Source organism: Danio rerio, chromosome 10 (assembly GCF_052040795.2).
Source record: "Danio rerio strain M-AB ecotype USA chromosome 10, GRCz13ab, whole genome shotgun sequence".
Classification (NCBI taxonomy): domain Eukaryota; kingdom Metazoa; phylum Chordata; class Actinopteri; order Cypriniformes; family Danionidae; genus Danio; species Danio rerio.
In genome coordinates this window covers 38306513-38329631 of record NC_141030.1, presented here as the reverse complement: position 1 = coordinate 38329631, position 23119 = coordinate 38306513, and the positions used below count along the sequence as shown (strand labels likewise).

The 23119-nt window shown below is 35.2% G+C and overlaps 2 protein-coding genes across 51 annotated transcripts in view; one reads left to right on the top strand and one right to left on the bottom strand.

Annotated features, from left to right (window-relative positions):
• LOC147842141 (uncharacterized) overlaps nucleotides 1–23119 on the top strand; it is a 1078568-nt gene that overhangs the window by 191782 nt on the left and 863667 nt on the right. The window lies entirely within an intron of this gene.
• The window catches only part of nbeaa (neurobeachin a), a 320618-nt gene that overhangs the window by 81596 nt on the left and 215903 nt on the right, over nucleotides 1–23119 (bottom strand). For all 50 annotated transcript variants that reach the window (XR_015500347.1, XR_015500348.1, XR_015500350.1 and 47 more), the window contains 7 exon segments: nucleotides 20990–21052; nucleotides 20570–20667; nucleotides 16317–16409; nucleotides 11019–11127; nucleotides 6519–6600; nucleotides 6225–6348; nucleotides 264–456 (listed from right to left, as the gene is read on the bottom strand). Coding sequence is in view for 46 of the 50 variants with exons in the window: in XM_087269435.1 (XP_087125561.1) it covers nucleotides 264–456; nucleotides 6225–6348; nucleotides 6519–6600; nucleotides 11019–11127; nucleotides 16317–16409; nucleotides 20570–20667; nucleotides 20990–21052 (762 nt within the window). In the remaining 4 variants the exon portion in view is untranslated.

The window sequence follows — 23119 nt, the reverse complement described above, 5'->3', positions numbered from 1 at the left end:
CACTAGATGGAGTCAATCAGATCATTTCAACTCTTAATCAAATCAGCAAAAGCAGCTGATCTGTGCTTAACTGAAATCAGAAGAATATTCCAGTTAACATGACCTGAAGGCAGGCCATAGTGTTTTAATGCAGACGGTAAAAATAACAACCGTTCCATCCTCCTCCACAGACAAGAAATGCATTACAACCATTGAATGCGAGCTTACAAAACTAAATATACCAAAGAAAATGGGCTAAGAGCTGCAGATTGGCTTGCTCTAACCTTGGAGTGGGCGATGGAGAGTGTGTCCACCCACACGCGCCAGCCTCCCCACTCGTACTTGATGGCGTGGTAGAGCAGGATACGGAATATGTTGTAGACCATTTCGGTGATCTTCTGCTCCTCCGGGTTCTTTGGGTTAATGTAGCCCAGAGAGAACATCCAGTCCTGCCACACCGAACACTGCAGCAGACACCTACACACACACACAGACAAATTACAATGACACCATGATGCCAATTTGGATAGACTAACGACTAATTATTCACTCAAGCAGAATTAACTGAGGTAAAAGCGTTGAATGTTTATGCAAAGGAGCAAAAATCAAGGTCTGGGGGTCTCCTTTTGGAGAAATTATTCTCCCCTGGGTCGTGTTTGAATCAAAGGGGGCACTAAATATTAATGAAAGGAGACGTTATTACAGAATAAAAGAGCAGGGGCTTAAATCCCCCTGGCACCCTGCCCCATGTCACTGTTACAAGACAGTCATGTTTGTGACCCCTGTTGGCAAACTGAGTGGGAATCTGCACAGGCTAATTACAAGCTACAGGCAAAACAAGTCAAACACATCTAATATGGAAAAATGTGAGGTTTTCACAAGCTTAGTTTATTAAGCTTAGTTTATTAAGCATTCAAATGCTCCTAATATCAATTAAACATCTAAAATGATCTTTTTCTTCGTTTTTTTGAGAGATGTAAAACGTTTTTGTGGGTAAATTTGAGGTTTTTAATAAAAAAAAAGTTCAATAAGCCCTTATCTAATGATCCAAATGCTCTAAATATCAATTGCACATCTAAAATTATCTTTTTTTGTCTGTTTTTTTGAGAGATGTACTACATTTTTGGGGGTTAATTTGAGGTTTTCACAAACATTAGTTAACTAAACCCCCATCTAATGAATCAAATGCTCCAAATATCAATTAAAAATCTAAAATGATCTTTGTTTGTCTGTTTTTTCAGATGTACTGCTTTTTGCGGAGTAAATTTACGGTTTTCACAAAGATTTGTTCATAAAGCTCTCATCTAATGCTCCAAATATCAGTTACACATCTAAAGTAATCTTTTTTTGTCTGTTTTGAGAGATGTGTTGCTTTTTTGGAGGGGTTAATTTGAGGTTTTCACAAAAATAATTTAATTAAGCTCTTGTCTAATGATTCAAATGTTCTAAATATCAACTGCACATCTAAAATGATCTTTTTTGTCTGTTTTTTGAGAGATGTACTAGGTTTTTGGGAGTAAATTTGAGGTTTTCACAAACATTAGTTAACTAAACCCACATCTAATGAATTAAATGCTCCAAATATCAATTAAACATCTAAAATGGTATTTTTTTTAAGATGTACTGCTTTTTGGGGAGTAAATTTAAGGTTTTCACAAAAATTGTTCATTAAGCTCTCATCTAATGCTCCAAATATCAGTTACACATCTAAAGTAATCTTTTTTGTCTGTTTTGAGAGATGTGTAGCTTTTTTTGGAGGGGTTAATTTGAGGTTTTCACAAAAATAATTGAATTAAGCTCTTGTCTAATGATTCAAATGTTCTAAATATCAATTGCACATCTAAAATGATGTTTTTTTTTGCATGTTGTTTAAGAGATGAATTGCTTTTTTGGGGGTGTAAATCTGAGGTTTTCACAAAAAAATTGTTAATTAAGCTCTCATGTAATGATCCAAACATCAATTACACATTTAAGATGATCTTTTTTGTCTGTTTTTGAGAGATGAACTGCTTTTTTGGGAGGCAAATTTGAGGTTTCCACAAAAAATTGTTCATTAAATCCTCATCTAATGATCCAATTGCTCCAAATATCAATTGCACATCTAAATTGATATTTTTGGAATGTTTTTTAATATATTTCCTACTTTTTTTGTGTGTAATCAATCAAATGCTCCAAATATTAATTACGCATCTAAAATGACCTTATTTGTCTGTTTTTTGACAGATGTACTACTTGTTTGGGGGTAAATTTGAGGTTTTCACAAACATTTGTTAATTAGGCTCTCATCTAATAATCCAAATAACAATTATACATCCAAAGTGATATTTTTTCTGAGATGTACTGCTTTTTTAGGGGGTTAATTTTAGTTAAAGTGGTGATAACCATTCTTTCACAATAAGAAAAACAACAGTAAGCAGTATAAAACATGAACCTCATTTCTGTTACAGACATTTAAATAAGAATTACTGAGATACAATTGTTTTTTATTAGGGTTTAAACACTGACATTTCTATGGTAGTTATCAAAATGTAAGTTCCATATGTACTGTAACACGTATTCTTGACAATACAATAAATTCTCAAATCTTTGCTTTGATTTCAGTTTGGATTTTCGTTACTTTTCTCTTAATTTTTTCCACTTTATTGACATGCAAAGGGTGGCTTGGACATTTTTTTTGTCCAATGAGTCACAGTTTAATAACACTGCTAAATGTAATGTATTACAAAATGCAAGAATCAACACCCATTTCATTAATTTATTCATTCATTTTCCTTCGGCTTAGTTACTTATTTATCAGGAATCGACACAGTGGAATGAACCACCAATGATTCCGGCATATGCTTTACACACCGGATGCTCCTCCAGCCGCAACCCAGTACTAGGAAAACATCCATTTGAACACATTTTAATACCTGAACTGTTATAAGCTATCTCACATCACCTAATTATGTCCATGTTTAATTCATTTAAGTCAGCGGTTCTCAAACTTTTTTCATCAGGTACCACCTCAGAAAAAAAAATTGCCACTCTATGTACCACCATAATGACCAGTGTTGAAATAAAGTAGCGTAGTTGGCCAAATTAAGCAGCTACAGCACTGCACAGTTCAAAAACGAGTCATATTCATTCAACAGAATTATATTCCACACAAAATATGAAGCTGATCAGTTGGTTCTTGTCTCATGGAGCGGCATTCTGAAAAGTTAAGACGTTTTCAACTGGGGACACCTGGAATACGCAAGTGCATCGTGCTGCAGTTCTTACTCCTTTTACTAGCCTGGGGGTTAAATTTTGCCACTCTAGTGACCAAGATGTAACAATACAATACGGTCATTTTTCAAAATAAATGATTTTTCTAAACAAATGATCGTTCAAACTCGGATAATAAATAAAACGGAAATAATTATTGATTTTTCGTACGGCCCGGTACCAATTGATCTATAGACTGGTGCCGGTCTGTGGCACAAGGGTTGGGGACCACTGCTCTAGCCCGTATCTGCTCTGCAAGCACCACACACCTCTTTCTCTAGTTCTGTGCCAACTGAATTGATTTTTAATAGCTGATGACGCGATGCACTAAAGTAAACATTATAAGTAATGATTAAAATTGTATACATTTTTTCATTCATTACTCAGTGATTTCCTCCGTGTACCACTGGAAGTATGCCACCACAGTTTGAGAACCACTGACTTAAGTAATGACCCTGCAATCCCTCACAAATCAGACGTAAATCAAGCTCTGATCAGAATTACACACACACACAAAAAAAAAGCAAGTGTTAAGAAGCGAGCTGTTTATGAATGCTGGAACTCATCTCAGATTTTCAACACGTCTGAATGCTGGGCTGGTTTTGGAATACAGAAGCAAGCAGTCCCACTTCACCACTGCTAAAATATGCATTGTGATTTTGGTATGCAGTTGTAACCATGGCAGCAGCTGACTAAGTGGGCCTGGGTGCAGGATGGTGCGCCGTGAGCTTGTTTAGGACACACACACACATACACGGTTTGATAACATTGTGAGGACAACCCCTAGAAATAGTGATTTTATACTGTAAAAGCTGTACATTCTGTCCTCCTACCCAAACCCTAAACCATACAGGAGGCATTCTGCATTTTTTACATTTTTAAAACACTTTATTCTTCATTAGCATGTTCACCCAAGTCCCCGTAAGTCTGTGTGTGTTCAGGTTTAAGTCCCCATCAGGATATAAAAACAAGAACAGACAGAAACACTTGCACGCACGCACACACAAACACACACACCAAGCTTGTTAATGAGCACATAACGCTAACCTAAGTGCAACAGGTCAGGTTTAGCCTCTCCAGGAGTCCATAAAAGGGAACAATGCAGCCAGAATGCCACTTCAAATCTTCATTTGTTAATGCATTAATTATGACGCTAATTGATTTAATTGGACGGAGCGTGTTTCCTACTGAGAGGGAGACGCTAAATGCTTTTGATGTTTGCATACAGCATGCATGTGCAAAAACATTGTAGTGTATATGCTTGGCTTTCTGAGGAAACGTTATAATATACAAAAAAGGGAATTTGCATGGCTTTTGTGTTTGCAATTGGAATTTTGTTGGGTATTTATATAAAGAGTTGAAGTCAGAATTATTAGCCCTCCTGAATTATTAGCCCTGCTGTATATTTTTTCCCCAATTTCTGTTTGAAAAGAAGATTTGTTTCCACATATTTCTAAACATAATAGTTTTAATAACTCATTTTTAATAACTGATTGCTTTGCCATGATGACGGTTATTAATATTTGACAAGATATTTTTAATTTAATATATTCAATAACGGTTTGTTAAATATAATACGCAATAACTTTCCACATGTGTTGGGGGCTGCATGCTTTTCACTTTAATTTAGCAATTTATTTAATTATTATAGTTTTTATTCATTTTATTTTTTAGTTACAGTATTGTAGTAGGCCTATTCAAGTTTCTTAATCGGCGTAAGGATTATGAGTTAAATTATTTAGCATCAAAAAAAGCATTTTAATATTGGTAAAGGTGTCGGAAACTTTTGCAAAGCATCAAATCACCGTCATATTAGCTGTCAAAACGTGTCAAAGAATGAGAATGTTGGGCAGGTCTATTTTCATAAATTGTGCTAAAGCTGGGTCGGTACCTTAAAAAAGTACACATTTTTATCTAAAAATGCCATTATAATAAACATTCTCCCTTGGAGAGAACACCCTTATTACTTATATTTATATATTACTTATATTTTCAAAGTGCAAATTTCATAAGTTTTGTTTATATTATATATGGTTAAATAATAACTAGTTTCTTGTTCTACCAGTTACTTCATTGTTTGTCCCGCCTACTGCTCTCCCTGGTTGACTGTTTCACTTTTCACTACTGCAACCAATCCCGTCACTGCTTTATCCTGATTGGTTACATAATAACCATACATATATACAATAGAATAATACTAGCTATACATATAAGTTTAAGCTTCCAGACCTGCTGCTACGAAACGACCCTGGATCGTGTAAAATCGTAAATTATCAAATCCAGCTAATTGAGTAATGTAGGAAGAACAGACTCCTGCTTTTATTCTAGCTAAAATAAAACAAATAAGGCTTTCTCCAGAAAAAAATATCATAGGAAATAATGTGAAAATATTTGAAAAAAAAAAAAAAAAAACACAGGAGGGCGAATGATTTTGACTTCAACTGTATTGTCTGTGTCACAGTTTTAAAGGGACAGTTCACCCAAAAAATTAAATGTCCTCTTTTATGAATGCATATCTTCAGTTGAACACAAAAGAAGATATTTTGAAGAATGTTTGCCATTGACATCCACAAAAAAACATGGAAGTCAATAGCTGAACATTTTTATTACGTCCTACTCAAACCGGTTTGGATTAAGTGAAGGACGAGTAAATAATGAATAATCATTTTTCAAATTGAATAAGAAAAAAATGGAAATATCATGAATTATTGATTGCAAATAAATTATGAACTACGCTCAGTCATAATCTAAGTTAGGTGGTTTACTATTGGGCTTTAAAGGGGTCTTGACAGGAGAAATTACTGATCTTTTAATCTACAGTTTGATACAGGATTTTCAGACAGATTGATATTAAAAGATGATGCTGTGTAGACTATATTGTACTGTACTGTATATTGCACCTTACAAGACTGTTTGACATGTACTGAGCATTAATGCGTTGTTTTTATACTAAATCACAGCCATTTAAGCTGTGCTAATGTGTGCGAAGGGCTCACCGTCTGTTCTCTCGGCTGTTGCTAAAGAGTTTGATCATGTCGGACAGGAAGAGACGCCGTACTTCCATCAGCTCAGCACTGGGAGAGGAGCTTTTAAGCAACGTCGCCACAACCTTCAAAATCACTGACAGATTTAAAAAGACAAGACAGAGAGAGAGAGAGAGAGAGAGAGAGAGAGAGAGAGAAAGAGAGAGAGAGAGAGAGGGAGAGAGAGAAAGCGAGTGTTAGGACATGAAGGGTGCTGAATTTGATTTGCTACAATAATGAGAAATGAATTGATCAATAAACACATACTGGGGTTTTGGATCTTGACCGTGGAATCGGGTTCTGGATGCGGCTTGTGCACCACCTGAGTGCAAACTTGTTCTGTTAAGATCTGCATGGGGCAAAAACAGGACGATTAGACCATGTTTTCACTAAACATTATTCAAATGCATATTCTAAAAGCCCATTAGTTATGATCTCTCCCTCATTCGCATAAACAGCCCAATAATGGCACTCCATTATCCAAGCTGGAAATATGATCCTTTTAAGTAACCAGTCTGACGCGACGAACTCATCCAAGTCGTTATATTCTTTTCTTGTGTTTATTTGTTCTTCAAAGCAGGAACAATCCTTTTCTTTATATAACGATACAATATGGAACAACGGTCAAAAACTGTATCACTCCGTCTCTTCCTCTCTTTACAACAAGGATATGACGTGATCAGTCATCAATAAGCAAAGGTATAATTAAAGCATGCAGTAATAATTTAAACATTATTTTGATTGTAGACAGTGTAAATGCAATAAACATATAACAATAACTATACATAATATTTTACAATTTGCATAATAGATATGGCTCTAACAAGCCCTGAGTGAGAAGCAGCCGTCAGCCATTGGACTTTTTACATGCTGAAGATTATGTCATTGACTAAGAGGATTATTATTGGGCATTTTAGAATGCACATATTAATGCTGTAGACTTCTTTTGAGATCCTTTTTTTTTTTGACATTTTCAAAGAGATATAACGCTAGTCCTGTTTTTGAATCTGCTACTATGCTGATGCATAGGCATTTGTAGCTCCCCCCTTTTTGAAAAGAGCACAATCTCATTTGAATTTAAAGCGACAGTGTTATGTGCCACCACGTATTCATTTATGACTTGCTTTTGTGTCACATTGTGGTTTTCTTTCTGCCTCCCCAGTTCACTTGCTTGTCCCGCCTACTGCTGTCCCACTACTGCAACCAATCCTGTCACTGCTTCATCCTGATTGGTTACAGCTTTGCAACTCAGATCCAGTTTCAGCCAAACCCCTTATGCCACCTCTCCTTTAAAAAATCTAACGGCCTAGTATGGTACGGTTCGGTACACTTTTATTGCCGTTTACATTGTCAAAAGGTCCGAAAAAGTGAATCGTACCAAACAACCCTTTCGGAAGGGTACCTAGCACAACAAAAGGGTACCAAAAGGCGGAGTGAGACGAGCAGCTGAATGCTATTGGTTACAGATGTACGTTACTAGCGCATGCACAAGCTAGAAGAGTGAAAACAAAGGAAGCGCCATATTTAAACACACAGTCGAGACATTACTTCGTAATAATATATACATATAATAATGAGCCAAGGTCGACCAGAGCTCAAACTAACCTTGTCGTCATCTTTATAAACAGCCACAAAGCCAAGAAGAAGAGCAGAATCTACCCTGTGCCACATAGTTGTTTACAAGCGAGTGCTTTTTTCAAATTAAAAACAATGAACTTCTTGAGCTGATGATAATAACGTGCACGTGATTATGGAAGTGCTTCTGACAGAAACAGTCACACGTGAGAGTGAAGCGCGAAAAAGGAGAAGCCGGAAAAAACAAAGGAGCAAATGATTGTTTCAGCAACCTAAAACATGAACAAACTGCCATGTATAACTATTATCATCACCTTTTGGACTATTATGAACTCTGAGTGACAAAATTAATTTCTATCAAGAGGTTATATATTCTGGTTAGGATTAAAGATACAGATGAGAGGTTTGCACTGACTGTAGGCTGTATGTTGCTTGTTGTTTTTGAAGCCAAATGAGGACTAAATGGATACTGTTTGTAGATTTTCTGTAACTGGGAACTTATCGGACACTGGAAGGGTCTTTAATTCACACTGTGTTGTTGTTGTTTGAATTGTTTGTTGATTGAAATTACAGGAGTTTTCCGGGAGAAATAACAAAACGATTGGTCTGAAATGCGCAATATTAAATAAAATACGCAAGTATGCACATGACCTGGGTGTTTCGAATGGTCAGGTGACCTGGGTGTTTCGGATTATGCATCGGTGCGGTGTTTCAAAACATTTGCATTTCGGGATCTCGACATTGTGTCGAAACTTCAGTTTCATGTCAACCATCCCAATAGGCAAGTCATGTGACACATCTCAACACGTAGGTAATGTAATGTTTTTTTTTATTTAATGCCATGTCAGCAACCAAGGCTATTTTCATGGCAGGAATCTTTCAACAATAAATATACAATTTAAAAATCAACAAACAAAATAAAACATAAATTAAATAAAAAATTTTTATGTTAATACATGATCAAAATTCTAAAATCTTTTCTGGTTTCACTTTGTTAAAAATGTCCTTAAAAGAGTTCATTTCATAAAAAAAGTCTTCTGGAATCAGTAAAAGCAGGACAGTCCAGTAAAATGTGTTTTATAGTAAGAGGAGTTTTGCGGCACAAACACCGAGTAGGGTTTTCACCTTGGAGCAAAAAACCATGTGTTATTCTCGTATGCCCAATACAACATCTGGTTAAAAACTACTTGATCAAATCGATTCTTAAAATGTCTAAAATTCTGTGTGAGATTTCGTGTTGGATTTCATGTAATTAATTATTTTCTAATGCATCCCATTCAACACGTAGGTTTACAACTGTCTAGATACAGTAGGTAAGAGGGTGTGTGCCAACCCTTGTATTTATGATTAAGTTGTTAGTGTAGATTAGACAGGATATAATTGACGTTGAAGATTTATTTTTCGTATCTTTTGTTTGCCAGATAAGATTAGAGGGGATTATTTTTGGATATCAGTAAGATTGTTTCAGTTTTGATTGGTTCTTTTCTTTAGCGCCAACCATAGCAAAAAAAAAATTGTTGTTTATTGTTTCTAAAATTATAAATAACTTACTTACTGTTTCACCATCAGCACTTGTAAATAAAACACTATTATTTGAACACAAGTTATTGCTGTCTGCCTTTACTTTAGAGCAAAATTTTCCTTTGAGTTTCTGTTTTAACCAAATCCTCAGACCAAGTGTGCAACCCCACTCCTCTAGACCACCCAGGGGTTGTAACAGACAGTCAGGCTACATTCACTTTATTCAGTTCACTTATACCGCATGTCTTTGGACAGTCAGACTTTACTACATCCAATCAGCTCGCAGCAGAAAAAACAAGCCACGCCCACTGTCTTCTCATTCAATATTCTGTTTCTCATAGAACTGCGACACAATCAGGGCTTTACATTAACTTTTTTGATCACCAGCCACTGTGGCTAGTAGATTTCCAACAATACTAGCCACTTGCCATTTTCACTAGCCACAATTTTTTTGTTTGGAAAATATATTTTATATAAAAAAATGTGACTTTGACATGCTAAAATGACTTGATTTAGATGTTGTGCTGTCCACATGCCTCCTCATTTATTTCACTGTTTGTGTGTGTTGTATATGAGCTTGCTCACTGCGCATGAGCAAATGGGTTGTGTCGCATTGCAATTGGTTTTTATTTCACATGACTTTTTAGGGCTCAGAATAAAGGTTTTACCAAATTCATCTCTAACCATATTAAAAAGAAATAATTATTACTTAGCCACATATTTAAATGTGTCAAAACAAGCAAATATATAGTTGTATACATGCACTTTTTATTCAACAAAACTTTATTATTATTATTATTTTTTTTTAAATTAACATTTAAAAAGATCTATTGTTATGCATCTAAAATATGCACAGTAATCTGTCCTGGCTAAAGGTCCCAGATCAGCAGTTACTACACACAAATGGGGAGTTAATCTCATATTAAAGAAATGTTATTTTAAAGAATGAAAATTAAACTATATTAACAAAAATAACTGTAAGCAACAGAAAGCAGGTTAAAACATACCACGAGTGATAATGACAGGATGATCACATGCCTGAGCATAATTAAAACAAAAGCAGTGACTGCTGCTACTGCTTACAAATTTATATACTTTTTAATCTTATGCTCTTAAAAGCAGCAGGACTGTGGGTACATGAGCATCGATTTTTGTCTAGTCTTTTTCAAAGAGAACCGATCGCAAGTGAACGGAAAAAAGCGCAAGTAAACAGTCGCGCGCATCACATCACCTGTGCGCCCGAGTAATCATCCTCTCATACGGTATTCCCCTGCTTTGTCTCGCGCGAACACAGTTATTGTTTTCAGTCGTGCTGCTTCTTGATTCTAAGATCACCCTTGCACGCATATTGGGCCATCCTTATTGTCAAACCCCGCTTTAAGAAAGCTACAATGTAAAAATGATTTCCAACCTGCCAAAGTGGCTAGTGGGAGCGGCTGTCCAACCCGCCAAAACTGAAATCTACCCGCATTTGGCAGGTTGGCGGGTGTTAATGTAAAGCCCTGCTCACAATCTAAAAAAAAACGGTCACAGTTTTCTGATACATGTGGACTTTAAGCTCTCTGGGCCATCATTATAAAATACTTGAACTTGTAAATAATGCACCTTTAGTACGACTTATGAATACAGGCATGATAGAAAGCACTGCTAAAAAAAAAAAACGTGGTTTACCTCATAGAGTGTGTTGTAGGTGGTGATGGTCACAGTGCTGGTGTGCATCATTAACCGCTCTCCCAGTAACGTGAAGAGACTGTGTGTGTGCATGATCTCCACCTTCCTCCTGTACACACACACATAAAGAGAAGGTGAGATAAGAGACGCACGTGTCATGTTGTTAGCGGTGACATTGGCGAAACAAAGTCGCTCACAGCTTCAATTTTAGCCCCCAGTCTTCCACACCATTAAGATCAATGAGGAGACGCATGTTACTGGCACACTGAAGCTATTAGAAGTGACATCGCACTGCTCAAGGGCATACACACACACACAGCTGTCAGTAGCCTCTTACAGCCTCTCAGAGACATTCCTGAGCCCATCAGTCAGGGGAGACTTGACAAAGACCCTCGGTCCAATGCATTTAATTCAGCACACACACACATGCTATACATAAACATACAGAAAGAGGAATATGCATATGATGGTAGTGGTCCTAAAGGGGTAGTTCACCTAAAACTCACCCTTCAAATGTTATAAGTTTCTTTCCTGTTGTACACAAAGGAAGATATTTTGAAAAATGTTGGAAGCCTGTCACCATTGACTTTCATTATATCTTCTAATGGTTATCAGTTTCAGCATTCTTCAAAATATCTTCCTTTGTGTACAACAGGAAAGACGTTTGAAGGGTGAGTTTTAGGTGAACTATCCCTTTAGGACCACTACCATCATATGCATATTCCGCTTTCTGTATGTTTATGTACAGTATGTGTGTGTGCGCTGAATTAAATGCATTTGACCGAGGGTCTTCGTCAAGTCTCAAGTGTTTAACAGAATAAAAAAAACTCATAAAGGTTTGAGATCACTCGAGTGAGTAAACTGTAAGTAATTTTATATTTTTGGGTGAACTACCCCCTTAAAGAACATAGTTGGTTCTCCCTGGAAGAAGGTGTCTACCGTAAAGCTAACAACAAAATAGCATCAAGGGAAAAACATCAAGTAGGAATGTATGGAAGCTCGTTTCCGTCACAATGTAAAAAATACAAGATTTCAAATGTCACTTTTTATATCATAATAATGACTTTAGAGGTTTACAACTCAAGGCAAAATAGTTAGCCAGGCAAAATATCCACTAAGTGATGTTTAGCAGAGCTAGGACAATTTATAGTATTTCCTATTCATTTATTCATTTTATTTTCGGCTTAGTCCATTTATTCATCAGGGGTCGCCACAGTGGAATGAATCGCCAATTTATCCAGCATATGATTTATGCAGCGGATGCCCTTCCATGTGCAACCCATCACTGGAAAACACCCATACACTCTCATTCATACACATACACTATGGCCAATATAGTTTGCCCAATTCACCCACATCTTTGGACGTGTAGGGGAAACCGGAGCACCCGGAGGAAACCCACGTCAACATGGGGAGAATATGCAAACTTCACACAGAAATGCCAACTGACCCAACCGAGGCTTAAACTAGGGACTTTCTTGCTGTGAGGCAACAGTGGTAACCACTGAGCCACCATGTTTCCTGCTCAAGTGTTTGCTGACACTTAATCATTAAATGAGTGGGAATTTACTTCACATTTCATCCAGCAGCGGAAACACATCTTACACACACAGCAAATTATACTGTTTACTAACAATGCGAGAGCACCAACTACTGGCATGGCAAACTTAATACAGCATTAATACAAGGTTGCTGGTTTGAGCCTTAGTTGGCATTTTTGTGAGTAGTTTGCATGTTTTCCCAGTGTTGGAGTGGGTTTCCTCCGCCACAAGTCCAAAGACGTGCTATGGGTGAATTGAATAAGCTAAATTGGCTGTAGTGTATGTGTGTCAATGAGTGTGTATGGATGTTTCCTTGTACTGGGTTGCAGCTGGAAGGGCATGCGCTGCATAAAACATATGCTTGACAAGTTGGCGGTTCATTTCACTGTGGCGATGCCAGATTAATAAAACTAAGCCAAAAAGAAAATGAATGAATTCACTCAACAAAAATATAAATGCAACACTTTTGTTTCCTTTTTTCAAAGAAATAATTTAGATCTTTGAGTTTAGCTCGTGAAAAATGGAGCAAAATATTATACATTTATATTTTTTTCAGTGTATATATAAAGACATAAATAAAAATGTGTTTTAATAAATTATATTTATTAATTAATAAATTATATTTATTAATTAATAAATATATTAGTTTATTTATTAAAACAATTATAAAGTTAAATAGCACTTGTTAAATATTTAAAAAAATTATAGAAAAAATTTCACAGGAAGGCTAATATTTTTGTCATCAACCGTATATCTTTTAATTTAAAATGCAAAGATTGAATTCTGAGGCGAAAACTTAAAATGTTCAAAAAAGAAATACAATTCAGAGATGTTAACTCAGGATTCATTTATTCATTCAGCTTAATCCCTGATTTCTCAGAAGTTGCCACAGTGTATTAGTTGTAGCAAACGCTATAGTAGTATCAGTAGTGGTAGTCATTGTTGTAGTAGTATCAGTATTAGTAGACACTTTAGTAGTAGTAGTCGTGGTTGTGGCTGTAGTAGAAGCAGTAGTAGTTGTAATATAAGTAACTTTCTGTAGTAGTAGTTGGTGTAGCACTTGTGATTTATTATTATTGTTGTCAGTTATTACTGTTGTCCTTTCTCTCTTTTTACTGTCATATTTACTATCATACATTAATAAGCATTGTTGTTACTCCCTACCTCTGACTGGTTTCTTTCTATATGTTTTATTTATATCTGTGACACTTGCTTCATTTATTGACTGTCATTGTTCCTTATGTATGTACTCTGACCTGTCCACCAAGTTACCTTTACATGCATACACACACACACGCACACTTACGCACATACCAGTACCTGACTATATTGTTGTTGTTTTTGTTTCGTTTTTGTTTTGTTGCTTTGTATTTGTTATTTGTTGATGTTTTCTTGTATTTGAATTATTTTCGCATATTCTAATAATAATAAAAAAAAAAAAAGTTGCCACAGTGGAATGAACCACCAACTATTCCCGCATATGTGTTACACAGCAGATGCCCTTCCAGCGGCAACCCAGTACTGGGAAACAGTGGCGAAAAAAACTAAGCACCAGGAGGAAACCCACGCGAATATGGGGAGAACACGCTAACTCCTCACAGAAATGCCAATTGGCTTAGCCGGGACTCGAACCAGCGACCTTCTTGCTGTGAGGCGACAATGCTAACCACAGAGCCACCGTGCAACCCTCACTCAGGATTCATTTCAGAGAAGAAAAAAAATCTGTTACATTTGGAGATGCAAATTCAGATATCTTGGAAGCATCAGCTGCGGTGTTTTCAGAATAGAGTAAGCATTTCAATTTCAAGAATTATAAGGGAAAATATGATTGAGATGTTAACTTAAGAAAAAAAGTAGAAAAAAGTTAAAATGTCAAATATGTAAACTTTGCAAGATGCACACTCAGAGATGTGGAAAGTACATCATGCAATTCTGACTTTTCTTCTGTTGAATTTTCTACCTGCAATTCTAAACAAAAAAGCTTTGTGAGGAAAAAAAAACTCAGTTACTTAAAAATAAAAAGATTTATTTTTGTCATCTGTGGCAGAAATGAGCTTCCATGGGTAAGTGGAGGGTGTTAGAGTAATTGGTGGCACCATCTTCTCTCATCTACAGCCCAGCTTTCTCTCCTGCCGGACACACACACACTCTGTCAGAGCCATTATTCCAGCAGCAGCCCATGTGTTTAACACGTCCTGTCAGATGCACAACACTCATCCTCGAAATGTCAGCTCTTCTCCCCCTGAACGGACATGTGAAGGGGTCATTTCTGTCTGAACGGACATGTGGAGGGGTCATTTCTGTCTGGCCATGAAAACGTGAATGTGGCTGGGTTGTAAATGTAATGGGTTTTATTAAATAGTATATTTATTATATACTGAACCAGACTTTTGAAAAACACGTCGTTGAAGCGTGAAATGAAAAAACAGGACAGAAATAAAAAGATAAAGTTATAGCTCACTGAGGGATTGAGAGATCAAATCACTTTGTTGTTAACTTAATTTTTTCATTTTTAATACATTTTATCAAAACTCACCCGTCAAGCCTACTGTTTGTGCAGTTTCTTAACCAACAAAAATATGGTATCAGTACCACAATAAAAAAAAATCATAATTTTTTTTTTTTTAATAAAATTTAATATAAACAATAAATAAATAGATTGAATAAATAAATAAATACAGTATTTATTTAAAATTGGCCTAGAAAAAGATAAAACAACATTGCAACAGAGAAAATAAATGAAATAAATAAAACATAAAATAAATAAATAAAATAAATATTTATGAATTTAATTTGGCCCAGAAAAAAATGACAATATGCCAACATATAACTAAATAAAAAAGGTAATAATAATAATAATAACAATAATAACAATAATAATAATAATAATTTATGCTTTTAAAATTGGCCCAGAAAAAAATACCAATATCACAACATAAAAAATAAAAAAATAATAATTAATATATTTAAAATTGGCTTAGAAAAAATACCAATATCCCAAATAAAAAAAAAGAAATAAATTAATATATTTCAAATTGATCCAGAAAAACAATACCAATATTCCAACATTAAAAAATAAAACAAAAAAATAAAATAAATTAATGCATTTAAAAGTGGCCCAGAAAAAATACCAATACTCCAACATGAAAATAGATAAAAAATAAATAAAATAAAATAAATAAATAAATGGATGTATTAAAAAGTGCCCAGAAAAAAAAATACTCCAACATAAAAAGTAGATAAAAAAAATAAAAAAATAATTTTTTGCATTTAAAAGTGGCCCAGAAAAAACAGATTTTTAAAATAAAAAAAATATATATTTAAAAAATGAAATATAAAATAAATAAATAATTGTAATTAATATTGGCAGAGGATAAAAAAAACACAAATTTCCGCCTTCAAAAAAATTAAAAATAAATGAATGTTATTATGATATTATAAGTTATAGACAGGTAATATAAAACCAAAATCACAAAAAAAAGTAATAAAATAATATTTAACATTTACTAATTTATAGATAAAATAAATAAACAAAAGAAAAAAAATGTCATCATCTATTTAAAGCAGACGTTTGAAGCAGGCTACACTAATGGCAATATTCAGATAAAATTACATTAAGTATAGTGAGGAAACTGTATGAATTTCAACTTTATCTGGTTTCCTACATAGGTTTAGAGGTTTCTTTGCATTATTTGTGTGACACAAACAAGTCAATTATCAGCACATCCTTCAGACAATTGAGATCATTCAAACTCACTTGTGTCCCAGATGTTTAAGGAAGTAGCCGAGGACTTTCAGAGCTTGGACTCGTATGCTCTCACTTTTGGAGGCCAGAAGCTTGTAGATGACTCTGAAAAAGGAAACAACGGTATTTATTGGAGATCTATAATCTGCGTCTGAACTTCCTGTGCAGGTTTAGAAATACAGAGTTAATGTCACTGTAGAATAAATTGCACTGAACATGCAGTGCAGAATACAGACTAATCACTGACGCTTACAATTTGATTACTGTATTCACACGGAAAGATTTGAGAAGAAAAAGTTCTAAACGATGCATGAAGAATTGAATACAAACACTTCATGAACTGTTGCAGAGCTCCTTACAAACTGCAATGCTGAATTTAAAATATAAGCCTTTATAATTCAAAAACGAGATGAGTGGTTTGGCTGATGACAATGATAGATGACATCATCGCTTCACAAAACTTATGGGTTAGCTCTCTACATGAAACGCCAGTGTTTTGCTTTTAGATTCATCCACTCCAAGACCCAATTTCAAAAAATAAAGTTTTCATTCTCCCAAAATGCCATATCTCTCTGGACAAAATGCTTATGGAAAAATGACACGCAGTACACTATGCACTTATAAACTCTACCGTGTCGTGCATGAGTTCAGTGTCGTCCCTGTAAGAGGCTAAATTATCATATGCATTTGTTTATATGACAAAACATGTCTTTTTGACTGAAGAAGGTCCATACCGACTCCAAAGGCAGATACTGGTAAGATCAGGGCCTGATATGTGGACTTTGGGGGTTTGACGATGTGGTCACATGTTGATTGGTCAGTTTGAATGTCTCAGTTTTTGGGCTTTAGTCACATGGTCAAGAAAGATACAAAATAGGTGTAAAACTGTGCTCTGTCTCTTTTCTCGCTCTGCTCCTCTCCTCCTCTGGAGTCTATCTTCTCTGACTCTACTGCAATCAGGCTAACTTCTGGGCCTGCTCTCTTTGTCTCTCTCTCCCTCCCCTGTGTCTCTCCTTTTACCTCTGGTAAATTTAATTTAACATTTAAGATGGGTACAACTAATATCATATGTTTTTATAATTTCATATTTTATCAGTTAATACAGTTATTTTGTAATTAATTCAGTTGTAACCGTAGAGAATTATTGTAATTAAATCATTTCATTTTTAAATATTTGTAAATTACTTTTGATTTAACATCAACATTTAATTGTTCCATATTGCAATACAATACAATCACATAATATCAACGCTCTCCCACATTTATAGCTATTAATACTGTCCTTATTTCCGTTTTTTGCATGAGATTGCAGAAGAATAGTTTGACTAGAAATATACAGTTTTTTACCATCATGCTGATAACTTTTTAGTCGCTCGGCAGAACTACAGCTGTGGTTAAAAACCATTCCTACATCTCAAACATTTATTTTTAACTAAAAGCAAAATCCAAACTGTTTTTAATTCAACGTTTGACAATTGCTAAATTAGCAAAAAAAAAATGACCAAACAACCATTTCAAGAGTTCACACTTAGCTGATCATTAATTATAAAAGCTTGTTTGGCATGCTGTCCCGGGAGAGAGCCCTGAGCTCATGAGATCCTTAAGCCCAGGGCTCCCTCCCGTTGCAAGACGGAAGGGGAGTTTGAGCTCGGGTAGATCTCGAAAACTCCCCTGCTGTAGTAACCAATGAACAGTAAGTGATTGCTCTTGAAGATAAATACGTACTAGAAGCATATCTATGGTGCCAATTTAGATTATTCAATTAACTTAATTGCATGTTTTTAGGCGGTGGGAGGAAACCGGGGAACCCGGGGGAAACCCACGTGAGCTCGAGAAGAAGTGCAAACTCCACACAGAAATGTCTGCTGGTTTAGTAAAGCCTGGAACAAGAGACATTCTTGCTGTGAGGCAACAGTGCTACGCACTGGGCCACCGTGTCACCCATCTAAGAAGGAGGAGTAGGGGAGGGACTCTTCAAAACAAAGATAGCAGTGGAATGAAACCCAGGGTATTTATAGTAGTTTAGGAGTCATCTGATTGGAGCGTAGTGAATTGGATAATGCGGATCCAGCCGCTAGCAATCATAAGCACGTGATCCTCTCGAAATTTGTTTATACATAAACTTTACTTAGTATATGTTATGAGTACAACCGCATTTAACACTGGGAGGGAGCATAATAACTTTCGTAAAGAATTTTGATTGCACAATCCAAAATGAAGTAATCCAACATCAGTGCCCGATAGCTCCCCCCTTTTTCTACGCAAATAAAGCTGCGACCGTTGAGTGTTGAAGTGTTCAACTTTCTACATTCTCTCTGTCAGTTGAAAAAATGCATCATCTGTGTATTTAAAGTGTACTTATTCTTTTTGAGTGTGAATGCACTACTTCGCAGTGAGTTTTTCCTATCCAGTGCACTACTTTTCTATTTTTTGTACACACGCAATTGACGGGTGTGTGTGATCGCTACGCTAGCGTTTTGCATCTTCTGAAGTGTTGCGGGGTTTTTTTAGATGTTTTTTAGAACTTCAGCTGTTTCACGAAGTGCTGCTGATCATTCGCAATAGTTTAATCGCATGATATACAATGTTGAGTCGGGATTACAGTTTATTATTTGCATGTGTTTTTGAGGCCTGTGAATGTGTCATGGTTTAAGAATCATTCGGGCATAAGAAATTGCACCGTTTGTAACTATAATTTGATTTTATTGAAATGTTTATGGTATATACTTAATAATAATAATAATTCCTTACATTTATATAGCGCTTTTGTGGGCACTCAAAGCACTTTACAGAACAGGGGGAATCTCCTCATCCACCACCAGCGTGCAGTATCCACCTGGATGACGCGACGGCAGCCATTTTGCGCCAGACCGCACACCACACACCAGCTGATTGGTGGAGAGGAGACAGAGTGATGATATGCCAATCATGATATGGGGAGGGTTAGGAGGCCATGATGGAAAGCGGCCAGTGGGCATATTTGGCCAGGATGCCGGGGTTAAACCCCTACTCTTTTTTGAAGGACATCCTGGGATTTTTAACAACCACAGAGAGTCGGGACCTCGGTTTAACAGGGGAGATGGAGGTAGTTTGTTCATTTCAATAGTAGTTTGGTAATACATGCTTCAGTGAATTAAACTTCTGAATGTACTGTATTTAAATTACGTTTAATTTATTAATAAAATGTATATGTTTACAGTGTTTAGAGGGATTTTAGTGACTATTTTAGAGGTTAAACTATACAAATTATACGTCTACTTTTTCTTTTTTAGGCTACATGCAAACATAGACACCTCTTTTACAAGAAATGTGTTTTGTGGATAGTGTTGATGTCTATTGGTGCTCTATAACTGCCAGTTTCAGACTGTTGAATGATATTTTTCCTAGCAGGGATTACCGCGATTATGCATTCACAATGGTATGAACCGTTATAGGCCAATGCATATTTATATTACACATTTTTAATTATTAATATATAGAGATAGCTTTTTGCATGTTCTCATGCATGCATGCATGTTTGCATGTTCTCCCTGCCTTCACGTGGGTTTCCTCCAGGTGCTCCGGTTTCCCCCACAGTCCAAAGACATGCGGTACAGGTGAATTGGGTAGGCTAAATTGTCCGTAATGTATGAGTGTGTGTGTGTGAATGTTTGTGTGGATGTTTCCCAGAGATGGGTTGGGCATCCGCTGCGTAAAAAATTTGCTGGATAAGTTGGCGGTTCATTCCGCTGTGGCGACCCCGGATTAATAATGGGACTAAGCCGACAAGAAAATGAATGAATGAATGAGAGATAGCTATTTCTAACTATTAAAGGGCTGACTCCCCCCAATACATGTCCTTCAGGAAGGAAAAAGCATTAATTAGGGTGTGATTCGCACCCTGCTGACACTGCGTTTTTGTGTGGACAAACCTCAAACAGTGTTGAAAAAAGTGCGGTTTGGAAAATACCCATGTTCATGTGTTCACGTTCGGGGGAATGAACTACACTATTTATACTCATAAATGCCATAACACAGTAAGTGATTTGGGACGCACCTAAAGACATGCAGCGTTTGAATGACATGAGTAAACGATAACGGAATTGTCATTATCCCTTTTAATCATAAGAGTAAACATGACTGCATATCTGAATTGATTGACAGCCTTTATAAAGACACCCAGAGGCTTCAAACAAGCACTTGGGCTCCTCATGAAGGGTAAAGGATTGATGCGCCTCTGCCAAACCAAATCTATTTCAGTTATATAAGAGTCCCTCAGGCCTCACCGTATCCCGTTCCTCTGATCGAAGGCCGGGATCATGGAGGCTGGGTGTTCAGACATAAGCGCCACCAAAAGCTGGAGCACATCGTGGATGTTTTCATCCTAGAGGAGAGGGAAAAATATTAAATGTACAAACAGACATCATATAGACCTGTAATGATCCACTAGATGGCCTTAAAACGTCTGGGTGTTATATAATACTGCACTTAACCGGCCGTTTTCAGGATTCATTTGGTGTTTTCAATTAGACATGGCGCATTACTGCAATTTCATGAGACTCGGTCAAAACATTAACGCAGCTTTCAGGATAATACCGGCTCTTTCTTTTGAGGTGAACATTTCGGCATTCTGGATGGATTAAAGTTTTCATGAAGTATATGGCTTGTTTAATAAAGGCTAAAAGAAAACGGATCGCCATTTTTACCTCATGCATGGTTAGCAGGTAGTTTAATATGCTCTGCAACTCATCTTCCTTCACTCCTCGGTCCTGAAAGAAAAAATATAAATATATGATGCAAGCAGAATAAAAATATATATATATACACACACTACAATGTATATAAAAATGTCATTTTCATTTGGTTTAGTTCTCTGACCGAACATGCTGAAATAAGGTAAGACAGACACAAAGAAAAAAATATTATAGTGAAAAAGTAAAACTTAAATACAGAACATATTAATGATATGAATGATGCAATAAAATGATGAACAAATTAAAATAAAAAATCTAAATAATTAAATAAAATAATTTTCATAAAATATTGCACAACATGTTTTATTTTAGCTACTTGACAGGAAATAATTTTAATTTAGCTTAACAATTAAGAGAAACAGAAGATATACAAATGTCACAACTAAATTAAACTAAATTATTTAAACTTTAAATAATCAAAGTCAAAACACGACATAAAAATATAAACAAAAACAAGCTAAAATTATAAATATAATATCAATAATCAAAGTAATTAAATTTTTTAGACATATGACTGAACTGTTAATGGTTAAAACTATCACTATTAATAATAATAGTCAATAATATCAATGTAAACATCTCCAAACAATAATCATTTTATCGATGACATTTATGCAAAACATATATACAGTATATAAAAATGTCAGTCATTTTCTTTAGGTTTAGTTCTCTGACTGAACAGCTGAAATAGGTTAAAACAGACAAAAAAATAAACATTTTATAATGAAAAAACCAAAATAAAATACAGAACAGAATTATTTGAGTGAAATAAAACAAAATCAGCGAAGCTACAAAATAATTGCTGTTATTTGCAATAAAAATAAAATAATTGAAATAAAATATTGCACAAAATGTTTTATTTTAGCTAGTTGACAGGAAATAATAATCCTCTTCATTTAGCATAACAGATATGAGAGATAGAAAATATACAAAAGACAAAAACTAAATGATTTTAACTTTAAATAATCAAAGTCAAAACATGATATTTAAAAAATAAAGAAATATTCAAGCTATTAACAAGACCAAAATAAGCTAAACCTAAAAATATAATAATAATAATCAAAGTAATGTAATTATTTAGGCATATTTGAAATAAGTAATGACATTTTAATGATTAAAACGATCAGCATTAATAATTATTAGGGGTGTGACGGATCACAGTAGATCTGTGATTCGTCCGTATCACAACCCATGGTTCGAAACACACGTGACCTGCAGATTAATACATTTTTTTTACTGGTAGATTAATCCTAAATTTGTAACGATCACAGAGAGAGATCGCCTCTTGCATCATTCCAACAATTACATGTATGAAAGCATTTGGGCTTTCCTGTAAAATTTAATGATGGCGATGGATGTTGTGGTTGGTTATTTGGGATGTGGTGGGTTTCATTAAAAGTGTTTTTTGTCACTACTTGTTTAGCATGCATTAATGTAAGCTGCATGATTAATCACTAAAAGATCAGGATCTCAACACCCACGCAACATAAATTATAAATGATGGTGATTTGCATATGTTAATCCTTCAGATTGCTGCAATCAAATCTGTGTTTGAAAAACACAAAAATCAAGAAAGAGATTCAATCTTTTGAGCTAGTTATCAAATTACAAACAGTCAAATAACACAGAAGTACTGGGATAACAGTTTATAGTTTAGACAAAACCACTGATGATAAAGATTAAAATCACAGGTCATGTGCATTTAACGACCCTCAAAATGAAAGTAGGCATCAATTACATTATTTAACCTATAGGTGGCGACAACCAGCCATCAAAAATATGCCACTGAATAATTCCTCAAAAATGACAGGTCTAGCAATAAATAATGAAGTTTTATGAGCAATAACTGAATCATTTATTGAAAATGAGACATATTAAGAGAAAAATAAATATGGGTTGTACAAATTATAATGTTAGATTTATACATTTAGCGTAATCAGCAACAGTAGTAGTATTAACAGTAAATTGTTTACAGTACTGAATATTTTACCATTTATTTTTATTTAGCTGATTATTTCTTCATTTTATTTTAAAAAAATTGTAATAAATGGAAAGCAAAAGGCATTTGTATGCTCCTCCTTT